This window comes from Oryctolagus cuniculus, chromosome 7 (assembly GCF_051225735.1).
Source record: "Oryctolagus cuniculus isolate XC-2025 breed Fujian yellow rabbit chromosome 7, ASM5122573v1, whole genome shotgun sequence".
NCBI lineage: Eukaryota > Metazoa > Chordata > Mammalia > Lagomorpha > Leporidae > Oryctolagus > Oryctolagus cuniculus.
The window spans coordinates 37,268,729-37,282,330 of NC_142873.1; the positions used below are offsets into that span (position 1 = coordinate 37,268,729).

At 52.7% G+C, this 13,602-nt stretch overlaps 1 protein-coding gene across 1 annotated transcript in view; it reads left to right on the forward strand.

Annotated features, from left to right (window-relative positions):
• OLFML2B (olfactomedin like 2B) overlaps positions 1 to 7,568 on the forward strand; it is a 33,836-nt gene extending 26,268 nt beyond the window's left edge. Inside the window, exons 7-8 of the mRNA XM_002715110.6 lie at positions 5,669 to 5,845; positions 6,481 to 7,568. Coding sequence (XP_002715156.3) covers positions 5,669 to 5,845; positions 6,481 to 7,082 — 779 coding nt within the window. The 3' untranslated portion in view covers positions 7,083 to 7,568. The remainder of the gene's footprint in view (positions 1 to 5,668; positions 5,846 to 6,480) is intronic.
• The last annotated feature ends 6,034 nt before the right edge of the window (positions 7,569 to 13,602 follow it).

The window sequence follows — 13,602 nt, forward strand, 5'->3', positions numbered from 1 at the left end:
GTTCTCAAAGGTGGTCATGGGCTCTCCAGGCAGAGCTGCCAGTGAGAGCCAGGGTGGGTAGGGGAATGGAAGGCAGAGGTCCTGGCCCAGACTGCAATACGGAAGGGAGAGTTGGGAACCCCAGGATAAGAAGTGAGGACCTGATGGCAAAGGCAATGAGAAGTTGAGACTTAATCCTAAAGTGATGGAGAGGGTTCAAGGGCACAGAGCAGTGGTGGACAACATGTGAGCGCAGTGGGTGTCGGGAACGCAAAGACAGGTATGCCAGGGCTTGTAGTGAGACTGACACGGAAACAGGAGGTGGTACTTGGACTTGAGCTGAAGGAAGCGCTGTGGCTCACAGCGGGAGCCCAGGGCCCCCAGGACTCTCTTCCAGAAAAGACCAACGGGGCAACTCTCTTGAAGGGGGAGGGCAAGTCGGCCAGGTGATGAAGGAACGTGGCATTGCAGTGAGAAGGACGGGAGCCAGCAAGTCACCGGAAGTGCCGCGGCATGATCAAGGCTGGGTAATGTGTAGGGCCCAGTGCAGAATGAAAACACGGGAGCCCTGCATGTTGAAACTGCAGGGAAATAGAGTTAATGAAGGTAGTGACTATAGAGCTGTGTGTGTGTGTGTGTGTGTGTGTGTGTGTGTGTTTCTCTCCTTGTAGTGTTTTCACTTGGTATTTCACGCTGCTATAGGCAAAGATATTAAAAATTTAAATTCTGATATGAATTTTACATCCATCTTTATGTTTTGCAATGTCAATTTTAAGTGCAAATGTAGTTGTCCCTCAGTATCCACTGGGATTGATTCCAAGACCCTCCTTGGGCACCAAAATCTGCAGGTACTCGGATCCCTTATACAAATGGCATAGTACTTGCATAGAACCCCCACACATCCCTCCATATACTGTAAATCATCTCTAGGTTACTTGTTTTTATTTTACTTTATTTTATTTATTTTTTGACAGGCAGAGTGGACAGTGAGAGAGACAGAGAGAAAGGTCTTCCTTTGCCGTTGGTTCACTCTCCAATGGCTGCTGCTGATCCGATGGCAGGAGCCAGTTACTTATCCTGGTCTCCCATGGGGTGCAGGGCCCAAGCACTTGGGCCATCCTCCACTGCACTCTCGGGCCACAGCAGAGGGCTGGACTGGAAGAGGGGCAACCAGGACAGAATCCGGCGCCCCGACTGGGACTAGAACCTGGGGTGCCGGCACCACAAGGTGGAGGATTAGCCTAGTGAGCCACGGCGCCGGCCATCTCTAGGTTACTTGTAATAGCTAATACAACAGAATGGCATCAAGGCAGTGGTTATACTGTATTGTTTGGGGAATAATGACATGAAAAAAGTCTGTACATGTTCAGCCTCAATGCAAGTTTTTTCAAATATTTTCAATCCATGGTTGGTTGAATCCACAAATATAGAACCCATGACCTTCACCTATAAAGCTCAAGTGCAAGGGTAAAATTACTAAGACTTTCAAGGTGGTAACAGGGGAGCACTAAACCAAGAGTGACATGTGACTGCACAGATCAGACACCCACAGAGCCAGTGCTGGCCGTGGCACCCCGGGGAACGCAGGCTGCTGGGTGTGTGAGAAGGATCCCAAGCTAGCAAACCTGAGGCCAAATTCATCCCAAGATGTGTTTTCCCATTCCTGAGTTTGAATGCCTTCTGGTCAGCTCTTCTTCCAGTTCACCACCGCTTCTATTGCTGCCCACTGTCCCACACTCAGCCTCCGCCACTCATCCCAGCACCTGCCTGGCCTCTGGAGGCCTCTCAGTTGGAGACCTCTGAATCCAGGCAGATGGCAAGAAGTGTAGGAGGGGCTGCTGTGCTGGGACAGGGATGTGGGGCTTCCCTGGCGGTTGGAGCTGGTGAGTTAGTAAGGGTTTATGCAGATGTGCATGTTGGAAAAACAGCTCAGGGACAACTGGACAGCAGGACAGGTAGAAGGGGGCCAGAGGAGAGACCAACAGGTGTAACTGGAGCAATTGAGGCAAGGAGCACTGAGGTAGAGAGAAGCACTAAAGGGTGACGCAGTAGAAGCAGAATGGAACTGACCCAGGGGGAGGAGAAGGTCATAGGGATGACCCCGGTTCTGGCTCAGCAGGTGGGTGGTGTGCTGTACCCTTCTCTAGACAGGAAGTGCAAGAGGAGCAGGCTGTGAACTGAAGCAAATGAATTCTCTATCGATCCATTAAGTTAGAGGAACCAGGAGACACCCAGGGAAGACACATGTGCCTTAGAGCCAGAGACACGATGCCTGGAACCAAGACCTGGGCCAAGGTCATCAGTGAGAGCTGTCTGCCCAGTGAGTGCAGGAGGAGGAAGGAGGCTGAGAGCAGAGCTCGCTCAAGAGGGTAACAAGGGAAAGGCGTGGAGAAGAGGGAATCCATCTGAAGAGCAGAGCTGGGGAAGGCATGGCTGGGGAGGGAGGCGGGGACTGGCAGAGAGAGGGGTGCAGAACCAAGGGAAGGTGGAGGTGGGTGCCAGGCTGGCCCACAGATTCTGACCAAAAGAGAAGCTTCCTCAACCAGCAAAAGAAAGCCAAGAGCACCCCTGATGGGCAGTGCCAGACATTTCCGGAGCACCCTCCTCAGAGGGTGCACAGGGCAGGAGAGGCTCTGGTTTGTGGATTTCTCTTTCCTGGGTGCTGAGATTCAAGCAAGCTTCTGTTTTCCTTTCTGGTAACCTTTGAAAGCAAGGCCAACTGGCTGCTGGGACCACCGATGCTTAGATGGGTTAATACCCAGAAAGTACTTGATAGACGTTAGCTGTCGTCATCACCATGACTCTGGGCAGTCTGCTCGGGGGAGGCCTGAGTCGCAGGCAGCACAGGATTCTCTCTGAACTGTCCCCTCTCCCACACCATCTTTCCGTCGGTCCACCAAGTAGGCGGTCAGTATCTGTTGGCCTTTCTGTGCAGCTGTCATTTGCTGCAAGGGTGGGAGCTCCTGAATGGCCCTGTGTTCTCAGAGTGTGGCAATCTTGCTGGCCTCCCTGACCTTTGCCTTGATCCTGACCTCAAGCATCTGCCCTGCCCCGCGTGCCGCGGTTTGGCCCGAGGGCCCAGGCTGCAAGGGGGCTCGCTCTTCCTGCAGAAGTAAGAAGCTGACTCCTTCTGTATCCGTTTCCTGTGCCTCCAAATCATCACCTGCTTAGTGGCTGAAAACAACAGAAACGTATTCTATAGCAGAACAGGGAACTGATAAGTCTTGCAGGGGCGACACTCGAAGTGTCGGGGGGCTGGCTCCGTGCAGAGGCTCCAGGGGAGAATGCTTTCTTCTCCAGTGTCTGGTGGTGGCCAGCGTCCCTTGGCAGGTGACCACCTCCTGCCAGCCTTTGCTTCCACCATCATCTGGCCTCCTCTTGGTCTGCTGTTAGCTCTTCCCTGGCCTCTCCGTTACAAGGATTCTTGTGATTACAGTCAGGGCTCGCTTGGATCATCTCTAATCATCTCCCCATTTCAAGAGTGTTGACTTAATCCCATCCGCAGTCTCCCCTTGGATAAATAGGTCACCCTCCCAGGTCCCTCCCAGGTCCCTCCCAGGTACCAGGGATTGGGACCTGGGTGTCTTTGGGGGCCCTTCCTCAGCCTGCCGTGCCATTGCCAGAGGAGAATTCTCCAAGCCCCCTTGTGAAGTAGGCAGGGCATGTTTTCTACATATTCACTGAAGACATGAAAGCTCTGTGACATCATGGAGACCACCCAGACTTTGGAGTCGGCGGCAGGGCCAAGACCAAGGCCAAGCCTGTGACTCCAAGCTGGGGCCCATCTGCAGCCCTGCACAGCCTCAGTGCTGAGACAGGCCCCTGAAGGGACTTGGTAGGGGAGAGGGAGGCCAGTTCCTGGGGCAGCCTGAGGCATCCAAGCTCGGAGGAGCCCTGGTTTATGGAGCATGCCTGCAGTTTCCATGTTTGGTAGGAGGTGGCAAGGCTGTTGGCAACCCCGGCAACCATGGCCTCATGCAGCCATTTGTGGGGCTCCGGGGTGCAAGCTTTGGCTGCCTCTGAGACAAGAGCTGGTATGCTGCTGGGCCTTGCCAGGGGGAGGGGGTACGTAAGTGCCCCTTCCCAGGAGTGGCATGCAAGAGCCCCCACTCGGTGCAGGGGGTGTGGGCGTGGCTTCTCCGCTGGCAGCCACGGCCCCCGCGTTGTGCCAGGAAATGAGATATTTCCCATCAGACCTCTGCTGCCAGGGCTCAGAAACTTCTATTTTATTGCCCTGAACAGATGAGCTCAGTTGTGGGGGAATGAGGCATTGGCGGGGAGGTTCTGTTTGTCTCCTGGAGACTGAATCGCTCCCCGACGCTGCCGGATGGGGACTTAGAAACCCCACACTGAGCCGCCTAAACCCTGACAACTGCACCCAAGCACGGAGCCTGCCTGGAAAACAATGCTCATCCCACGGCCACCCCCAGCTCCCCCAAACCCAAGCCACAGGCGCAGCTGCCTGCCCTTGTCCTGCCAGCTGTGGGCCTGGGCTTGTTCCTCAAGGGAAGCCGAATGCATACAACAGATTGGATCCGTCTGGAAATGAGGGTGAACTGGACCTTAGAGAACCCTGAATCTGAACCCTTGTCAAGGACCCGTCATTCTCATCTCCGTTGGCCCTTGGTGCTGCCAGCCTCGACGGCAAGTGCTAATGGGGAAGCCGAGTGGGCCAAGTCCAGGTGGCTTTATCCTACTCTCTCTGCTGACCTCTCCGTGTCTCCTCCATAACCCACTAGTGAGGGGACCAGACAGGCACATGCCCTTAGTCACGGGTGACTTCAGAACCGCCCAGGGCCATTCTCAGCAATAATATCGCATGTCAGCCCTGTGGGCTTGAACTTAGTCTAGAATCTGGTATGGCTCAAGTGGCCCTTTAGGACCTGTCTTGGGTATTAGGCCACTCCAAAGAGCCACTCGGAAGGATGTATTGCTGTGTCTTTGCCCCAGTAAGACTTGAACTTCTAAGGAGGCTCCTGCAACCCAGAGTGAGGTCCTCACATGGGAACTTGGTGCTCTGCTCCTTCTGCTCCTCAGCAGGGGTCCCTGGAACCCTGCTATTGGTAGTGACAGAGACAGGGGATCGACAGGAACTGTCTATGGGCCTGGCAAGTGGGCCTCAGGAAGATGACCATCCATTGCTCGGCCGTGACTGGGCTCCCCAGCACAGCTCCTGGCCTCACTCCCCTCATGCTGCTCAGGCTACTGTGCATTCAGCCCAGCATCAGGCCACCTGTGGGTGCCCGTGACCTTCCAGATACTGCGTTCTGAGCACCAGGGGAGCAGAGGAGAAGCCACAGCCCCTGCCCCCTTGGTGCCTATGCTGTGCTTAGGAGTGGGCGTGGAGGGAGGGCAGAGGTGCACACACACCGTGGCAATACAGGGTGATGGTGGCTGCTGGAAGACAGTGCATCCGGGGCACTGGGGAGCAGGATGGAACAGAACGGGAGGGCAAGGAAGCTTTGCAGAGGAGGGTCTGGTGTCAAAACAGGACTTTGGATCTCAGGGTCTTGAGGAGTAGAATTGAGAAGTCAGAGAACAACAGAGCAGAGCACGGTGGGGAGGCGTGAAAGAACAGGGACGGTGGCCGACTTTGCAGGGGCGTAGGAGGGGAACGATCCTCGATGCATCAGCACGTGGGCCATGTGATGGAGACCTCCCCACTCCTCCTGCACCTCTTCTCCACCAGGAAGGTGCAAGGACACCCTCTCCACCATCACGGGGCCAACAACCCAGAACACGTACGGGCGGAACGAAGGGGCCTGGATGAAGGACCCACTGGCCAAGGACGAGCGGATCTATGTGACCAACTATTACTATGGCAACACCCTGGTAGAGTTCCGGAACCTGGAGAACTTCAAACAAGGTAAGTGGCATGGGTCCACTCGGGCAGCCTCCTCCTTCCCCACTCTCTCTGTTTTAATCATGCCCAGCCCTGGACAGCTCACAGATCACACTCATGTATTAGCACCCTGGCTGCTTGAAACAGCTCAGTGAGGCAAGCAGGGTTTTGTTATTTACTTTTTCTTTTTTTTTTTTATTTACTTATGTTCGTTTTTTATTTGAGACGCAGAGAGACAGACAGAGATCTTCCATCTGCTGGTTCACTCCCTCAATGCCCCCACTAGCCAGGGCTGGGCCGGGCTGAGGCCAGAAGCCTGGAACTCCCTGCAGGTCTTCTGCATGGTGGCAGGGACTGAAGCACTTGGGCCACCACCTGCTGCCTCCTAGGATGTGCATTAGCAGGAAGCTGGATTGGAAGCAGAGCAGCCAGGACTCAGATCAGCAGCTCTGATACAGGATGTGTGTGTCCCAAGCAGCCGGTTAACCACTGTGCTGCACGCCCACCTGGGAGTTGTTATTTTTTGGTGACAGATGACAGTGCTGAGGTACAGAAAGTTTAGGCAATTTCCTGTACAACAAACCCCGGTCTCCAGACCCCAAGTTGATTGCCTGTCATCTCCCTACCCTGAAGTCTCCCCTTCTTCTCACGGCCCACAGGTCGCTGGAGCAACTCCTACAAGCTCCCGTATAGCTGGATCGGCACTGGCCATGTCGTGTACAATGGCGCTTTCTACTATAACCGGGCCTTCACCCGCAACATCATCAAGTACGACCTGAAGCAGCGCTACGTGGCTGCCTGGGCCATGCTCCATGACGTGGCCTACGAGGAGGCCACGCCGTGGCGGTGGCAGGGCCACTCGGATGTGGACTTTGCTGTGGATGAGAATGGCCTGTGGCTCATCTACCCAGCCCTGGACGATGAGGGCTTCAGCCAGGAGGTCATCGTCCTAAGCAAACTCAATGCCGTGGACCTGAGCATGCAGAAGGAGACCACGTGGCGCACAGGGCTCCGGCGGAACTTCTACGGCAACTGCTTCGTCATCTGTGGGGTGCTGTATGCCGTGGACAGCTACAACCAGCGCAACGCCAACATCTCCTACGCCTTTGACACCCACACCAACACACAGATCGTCCCCAGGCTGCTGTTTGAGAATGAGTATTCCTACACTACCCAGGTGGACTACAACCCCAAGGACCGCCTGCTGTATGCCTGGGACAACGGCCACCAGGTCACCTATCACGTCATCTTCGCCTACTGACCCCCTTGTCCCTGCAAACCGAAGTGCAGAGGGGCCGACTGATTGCACCTTGTGTGTGCGTGTGCGTGCATGTGTGTGGGTGTGTATGCGCGCGTGTGTGTGTGATGGGTCTGTACTGTTTAAAAATATATTATTTTGTATAATATTGCAAATGTAAAATGACAATTGGGGTCTATTTTTTTTATATGGGTTGTAGATCAACCCATACGTGTATGTGCTGGTCTCATCCTCCACAGGTTCTATTTTTGTGCAAGTGAACTTCTCCTTCTGACCAGTGACCGCCTTCCTTCCGGCCCCCTACCCCTGCAGCTCCGGGAAGCCCACCATTGAACAGCTTTCTGCAGGCGCGCCGTGTCAGGAGCAGCAGTGGAGGGGGGCCAGAAAGAAGTGCCAAGTGGCGGGGAAAAAGTTTTATCTATTGGAGAAGTTTGAAAAACCCAGAAAAAAAATGCCTCTGTTTTTTAATAAAGAAGAAATTTAAACTCATCCCTCTGTGCATTTTTGTTGAGCGCGGTGTGCCTGGTGCGGCGCAGGGTCCCTCTCCTGGGAGGAGCCGCAGTCTGGTGCCCCTTGGAGGTGTTCGCTCTCTGGGCGTGTCGCAGCGTAGTCCCCAGCTGATGAAGGAAGGAGCCTCCCCAGGAGGGGATTCGGGAGGCGCGGAGCCGCGTTCCTCTTCTGTGCACTTGGCCTTCTTTTCTCTCACCATCCCATCGGCATCTTTGCCTTGTGCTGCCTGTGCTTTGGTCGTTTAATCCCAGAGGGAGGAACTGAGCGTTCCTTGGTCCTACTTCACACAGCCTGGTGGGAGGCACTGTTAACAACACAGCGCTCAGCAGGTTAAAGCCCCGGCTTGCGGCACAGGCATCCCATATGGTCACTGGTTCAAGTCCCAGCTGCTCCACTTCCAATCCAGCTCCCTGTTAATGCACCTGGGAAAGCAGCAGAAGATGGCCCAAGTGCTTGGGCCCCTGCACCCACATGGGAGACCCAGAAGAAGCTCCTGGCTCCTGGCTTCAGCCTGGCCCATCCCTGGTCATTTTGGCCATTTGGGGCTCTCTCTCTCTCTCCCACTTTCCCTCTCTCTCTCTCTCTGCTCCACTCTGTAACTCTGCCTTTCAAAGGAAAGAATACACAGTTCTCAGTGAGTGTGGCCTGTCCCCACACTGCCTCTGCAAGCTTTCAGCCAGTCTCTCTCCTCTGCCTCATCCTGCAAATCCCCACTCGACCCAGCTTCCCCTCCCGCTTCCCTTCTCTTCTAGGAGATGGCCTGGTTTTGAGACGAAGGCCCCGAGGGACAGGGAGGACTGGCGACCCTCCCGGCACAGGGCTGAGTCCACCAAGGGGCGCGTCCCTCCATGTCTCACAAAGCGGGAGAGAGAAATCTTCCATCTACCGGTTTACTCCTCAAATGGCTGCAACGGCCAGATCTGGGCCAATTGCAAAGCCAGGAGCCAGGAGCTTCTTCCAGGTCTCCCACATGGGCAGAGGAGCCCAAATACCTAGGTCATACTCCGCTGCTTCCCCGCGCACACCAGCAGGGAATTGGATCAGAAGTAGAACAGTCAGGACACGAACTGGTGCCCATAGAGATGCCGGCACTGCATGCTGCAGCTTCATCGGCTACACTACAGCGCCAGCCCTGACTTCAGTCACTATTCCTGCCCAGGCACCGTGGGAGGCAGAGGATTCTCACAGACAATCCCAGCTCTGCCTTGTTCTGCCTATGTGATCTCAAAGACACCCAATTTCTCTGAGCCTAATTTTCTGCCTCTTTAAAATGTGAGTTATGTAGACCCAACAAAACAATATGTAAAGCATAGGCAAAAGATAGGCAGTCGTTATGTTATATATTTATTTATTAGTTTAGTTTTTATTATGAAAACTTTAACCCATGTAAAAGAGTAGGGAGGGAAGTGTAATGAGCCCGGTATTGCTGTCCCTAAGATAGAACAACCACCCCTATTGTGTTGTATTTGCTTTATCTCCTTAAAATTTTTGCTGATGGATTTAAAATTAGAGACAGCATGACATTTTATCCAAACACTTCAGTAATCATCTCTTAAAAAGGTATCTTCAGACATAACCTCAAGCTGACAAAATTAACAATGATTCCTTAAAATCTGTAACACCCAACCCACATTTAATTTCCCCAGTGGTTTCAAAAATGTCTTGTGGAGTTGGGTCTTTGCACCAGAGTTAATCAGCGTCCATGCATTGAGCTCGTGTGTTTTGTACTTAGTTTTTTCTTCTATTCCTTTCTCTCTCCTAAATTTTTAATTTTGGAATAATTTCAGATTTACAGAAAACTTGCAAAGTTAGATCGGAGAATTCCTACAAACCCTTCTCCCAGTTGATTTCCCCTGGTATGAACTTCTCACATAACCATGGCATTTGTTAAGGCTAACAAGACACCAGTCTGGGTACATTACTGTTAATATGGTCCAGTTAGTGGTGCCATGGTGCTTTTTTTCTGGAATAGCTCTTTTGGACTTTATCTAACTGTTTCTCAAATGCCCACAGCAGACAGCGCTGGGCCAGGGCAAAGCCAGGAGCCAGGAACTCAGTCTGGGCCTCCCACATGAGTGGCAGGGACCCAACTGCTTGAGCCATCATGTGCTGCCTTCGGAGTCTGCATTAGCAGGAAGCTGGAATTGGGAGCGGAGCAGAGACTGAAACCCAGGCGCTCCCGGTCTGATATGGGATGCAGACATCTTAACCACCAGTACAAACACCTCCCCGCCCCTATTTTTCCTTTAAAATGAAAGTTAGAGCTAAAGGTCTGCTTGGATTCGGGTTAGACATTTTTGGGCAAAGACTTCAGAGCGACGCTGTGAACTGGTGTTGCTCCGTTTTCTCCGTATTTGCCCCCTACCATTTCCACTGCCCTTCATCAGCCTCGTCGCTCCAGGAGGGCGTATTGCAAGCACCCCATATCTGTTCCTCTGCCTCCTGGGGGCAAATGTGGGTGAAGAGTTTACAAGTCTCTAAGCAGTTTCAGGCACCTCCCTGGGGAATGGTGCATGTCGTCTGTTCCATACCCGGGACAGTGAGAACTGGCGTCTCCCGGGGCCTGGGCTGGGCTGACACTCCCCCTTTCATATCCTTTCCACTTCCCCAGTCTCATCCTCCTGGGGTGCCCTCCCAGCTCTTTTTTTTTTTTTTTTTTTTTTGACAGGCAGAGTGGACAGTGAGAGAGAGACAGAGAGAAAGGTTTTCCTTTGCCGTTGGTTCACCCTCCAACAGCCGCTGTGTCCGGTGCACTGGGGCCAGTGCACCGTGCTGATCCGATGGCAGGAGCCAGGTGCTTCTCCTGGTCTCCCATGGGGTGCAGGGCCCAAGGACTTGGGCCATCCTCCACTGCACTCCCTGGCCACAGAAGAGAGCTGGCCTGGAAGAGGGACAACTGGGACAGAATCCGGCGCCCCGACCGGGACTAGAACCCGGTGTGCCGGCGCCACAAGGCGGATGATTAGCCTAGTGAGCCGCGGCACCGGCCAGCTCTTTTTGATATCTAGACTGTTTGCAAGATGCATCTCCAATGAGGTCTTCACCAATAACCCAGCCAGAAACACAGCTGTCCTTAATACCAAGTATACCTGCCTTTTATTTTGTTTCTGCTTTTTCAGGTTTACTTATTTTTTTGAAAGAGCTACAGAAAGAGAGAGAGAGGGAGAGAGAAAGAGAGAGCCCCCCTCTATGCACTGGTTCACTCCCCAGATGGCCACAATGGCCACGGGGGAGCCAGGAGCCAAGAGCTTCATCCAGCTCTCCCACGTGGGTGGCAGGTGCCCAAGCACTTGAGCCATCCTCTGCTGCTTTTCCCAGGGCATTAGCAGGAAGCTGTATCAGAAGTAGAGCAGTCGGGACATGAATTGGCACCCATATGGGATGCCAGAGTTGCAGGAGGCGGCTTTACCCTCTGTGCCGCAGCGCCAGCCCCAGTTGGGTTTGTTTGTGAACAGGCCTCAGAATTATGCCCAGTTTCTCCACCCGTTAAACCAGTAACAGGAAATACAGCCACTTGGGGTGTAGACAAACAGTATTCAGTCTCTGAAGCCCTGATCCTACGTGGGTCAGTGGGTGATCTCAGCCCTGCTGAGTGGCTTCCCTCGTGGCCCGAGCACACCCTGACCATCTGGGAGGTCCTCCCCACCTCCTCCGTTAACTGCTTGACTTTTTCAATCTACCCCCCACTTCCAGGAAACCTCAGAAGGGCACCAAGAGAAGAATTGGTAGGCTACTGATAAAATACCAATAGAAGTAGTAAACTGTACTCTTTCAAGGAGGCAACCAGAGTGAATATTTGCTTTTCTGAGAGCATTCTCATATTTCACATGAATTTACTGGCAGCATATCTAGAAGTCTGCGTAATCAGCTTTTTGTTACTACAAAATATCTGAGTGATAACTTCTTTATAGAGAGAAAGGTTTATGTAGTTCACGGTCTGCGAAGTTTAAGTCCGACATTGGGTGGCCCCACTCGTTCGGCCTCGGGTGATGGTATGTGGTTGGAAGAGTCCCGAGGAGGAACAGAGGGTCTCGTGGCAGCAGAGAGGGTGTGGCTGGCTATGCCTGTGTGGTCTCTGTAAAGCCATCAGGAGTCCATTATGAGGGCTCTGCCCCAGCGACCCAACCCAATCCAATCACCTCCCAAAGGTCCTAGCTTCAAACACCAGAGCAGGTTAATAGAATTAACTTGCAATTTGGGACTTGTCCAGCATGAGTTCATGAGCCATATCCTATCCAAACCATAGCAAAGTCCTTGCTTGCAAACAGTAGACATAAACTTGCTGGCTTAAACAGAAAAAAAAAAAAAAAGAATTTATTGGAAGGCTACTGGGAAGTTCACAGATTCAAAGGGAAACTGGGCCAATGGAAGGAGGCAGCAAGCAGCTCTGGTGGCAGAACACTGCGAGCTGTGCTGTGAAGGCGTCCTCCTGGGAGTCTCTGTTTTAGCCACCCAACCAGGTGTCTCCATTCCAAACGCAGACAGATTTCTGACGGGGCATTTGGCACGGTGCTTAAGACATTGCCTGGGATGCCAGCATCTCATCAGAGTGCCTGGGTTCAAGTCCTGGCTCTGTTACTGGTTTCAGCATCCCGCTAATGCCCACTGTGGGAGGTGTCAGGTCATAGCTCAAGTACTTGGGTCCCTGCCACCCACATGGGAGAAGCAGATGGAATCCCAGCCCCCTGGTATCAGCTTGGCCTAGCTCCAGCTGTTGTAGGCATTTGGGGAATGAACCACTGGATGGGAGCTCTCTCTCTCTCTCTCTCCCTCTCTCTCTCTCTCTCTTTGCTTTTCAAATAAATAAAAAGTAAAAAATAAATAAAAGATACGTTATAAAAACATACACATTTCCAGAAGAGGAGAGCTGGGGTCCAAAACCTCCCTCATAAGTGGACTGCCGTTCTGGGATTAGCAGCTCTGTCCTAAGCACACGGATCGGGGCAGCCCGGCTACCCCATGCAAGGCTGCTGAGCAGACCAAAACAGAGAGGAAACAAGACCTCCACTACCAACATTTTCTTTCTTTCTTTTTTTCTTTATGAATACACAGAGAACAGATTTTATGTGTTTCATAGATATAAGTCTCAGCTAACCACACTTCCCTCCCTCCCTCCGTCTCCCTTTCTTCCTTTCTTTCTCTTGTCTAGCACTATCTTTTCAAAAAAAAAAAAAGATTTATTTATTTACTTGAAAGTCAGAGTTATACAGAGAAGAGAGGCAGAGAGAGAGAGGTCTTCCATCGCTGGTTCACTCCCCAGATGGCCGCAACTGCTGGAGCTGCGTCAATCCGAAGCCAGGAGTCAAGGGTTTCTTCCAGGTCTCCCATGTGGGTGCAGGGGCCCAAGGACTTGGGCCATCTTCTACTGTTTTCCCAGGCCACATCAGAGTTGGATTGGAAGTGGAGCAGCTGGGACTCAAACTGGAGCCCATATGGGATGCCGGCACTACAGGCGGTGGCTTTACCTGCTATGCCACAGCGCTGATCCCTGTCTAGCACTGTCTTTAAGAGCAACCTCCATGAGTATATTTCAGATTGACCTGTAGGATACACTTTTCCAAAATTCTGTTTATACACAATGCTTTTTCTTATTTTTTAAAAAAGATTTATTTATTTATCTGAAAGGCAGAGTTACAGAGAGAGAGGGAGAGACAGAGAAAGAGATTTTCCATCTGTTGGTTCACTCCCTAAATGGCTGTAACAACCAGAGTTGGGCAGGTCTGAAGCCAGGAGCCACGAACTTTTTTTTTTTTTTTTTTGACAGGCAGAGTGGACAGTGACAGACAGAGACAGAGAGAAAGGCCTTCCTTTGCCATTGGTCCACCCTCCAATGGCCGCCGCGGCCGGCACGCTGTGGCCAGCACACTGCACTGATCTGATGGCAGGAGCCAGGTGCTTCTCCTGGTCTCCCATGGGGTGCAGGGCCCAAGGACTTGGGCCATCCTCCACTGCACTCCCTGGCCACAGCAGAGAGCTGGCCTGGAAGAGGGGCAACTGGGACAGAATCCGGTGC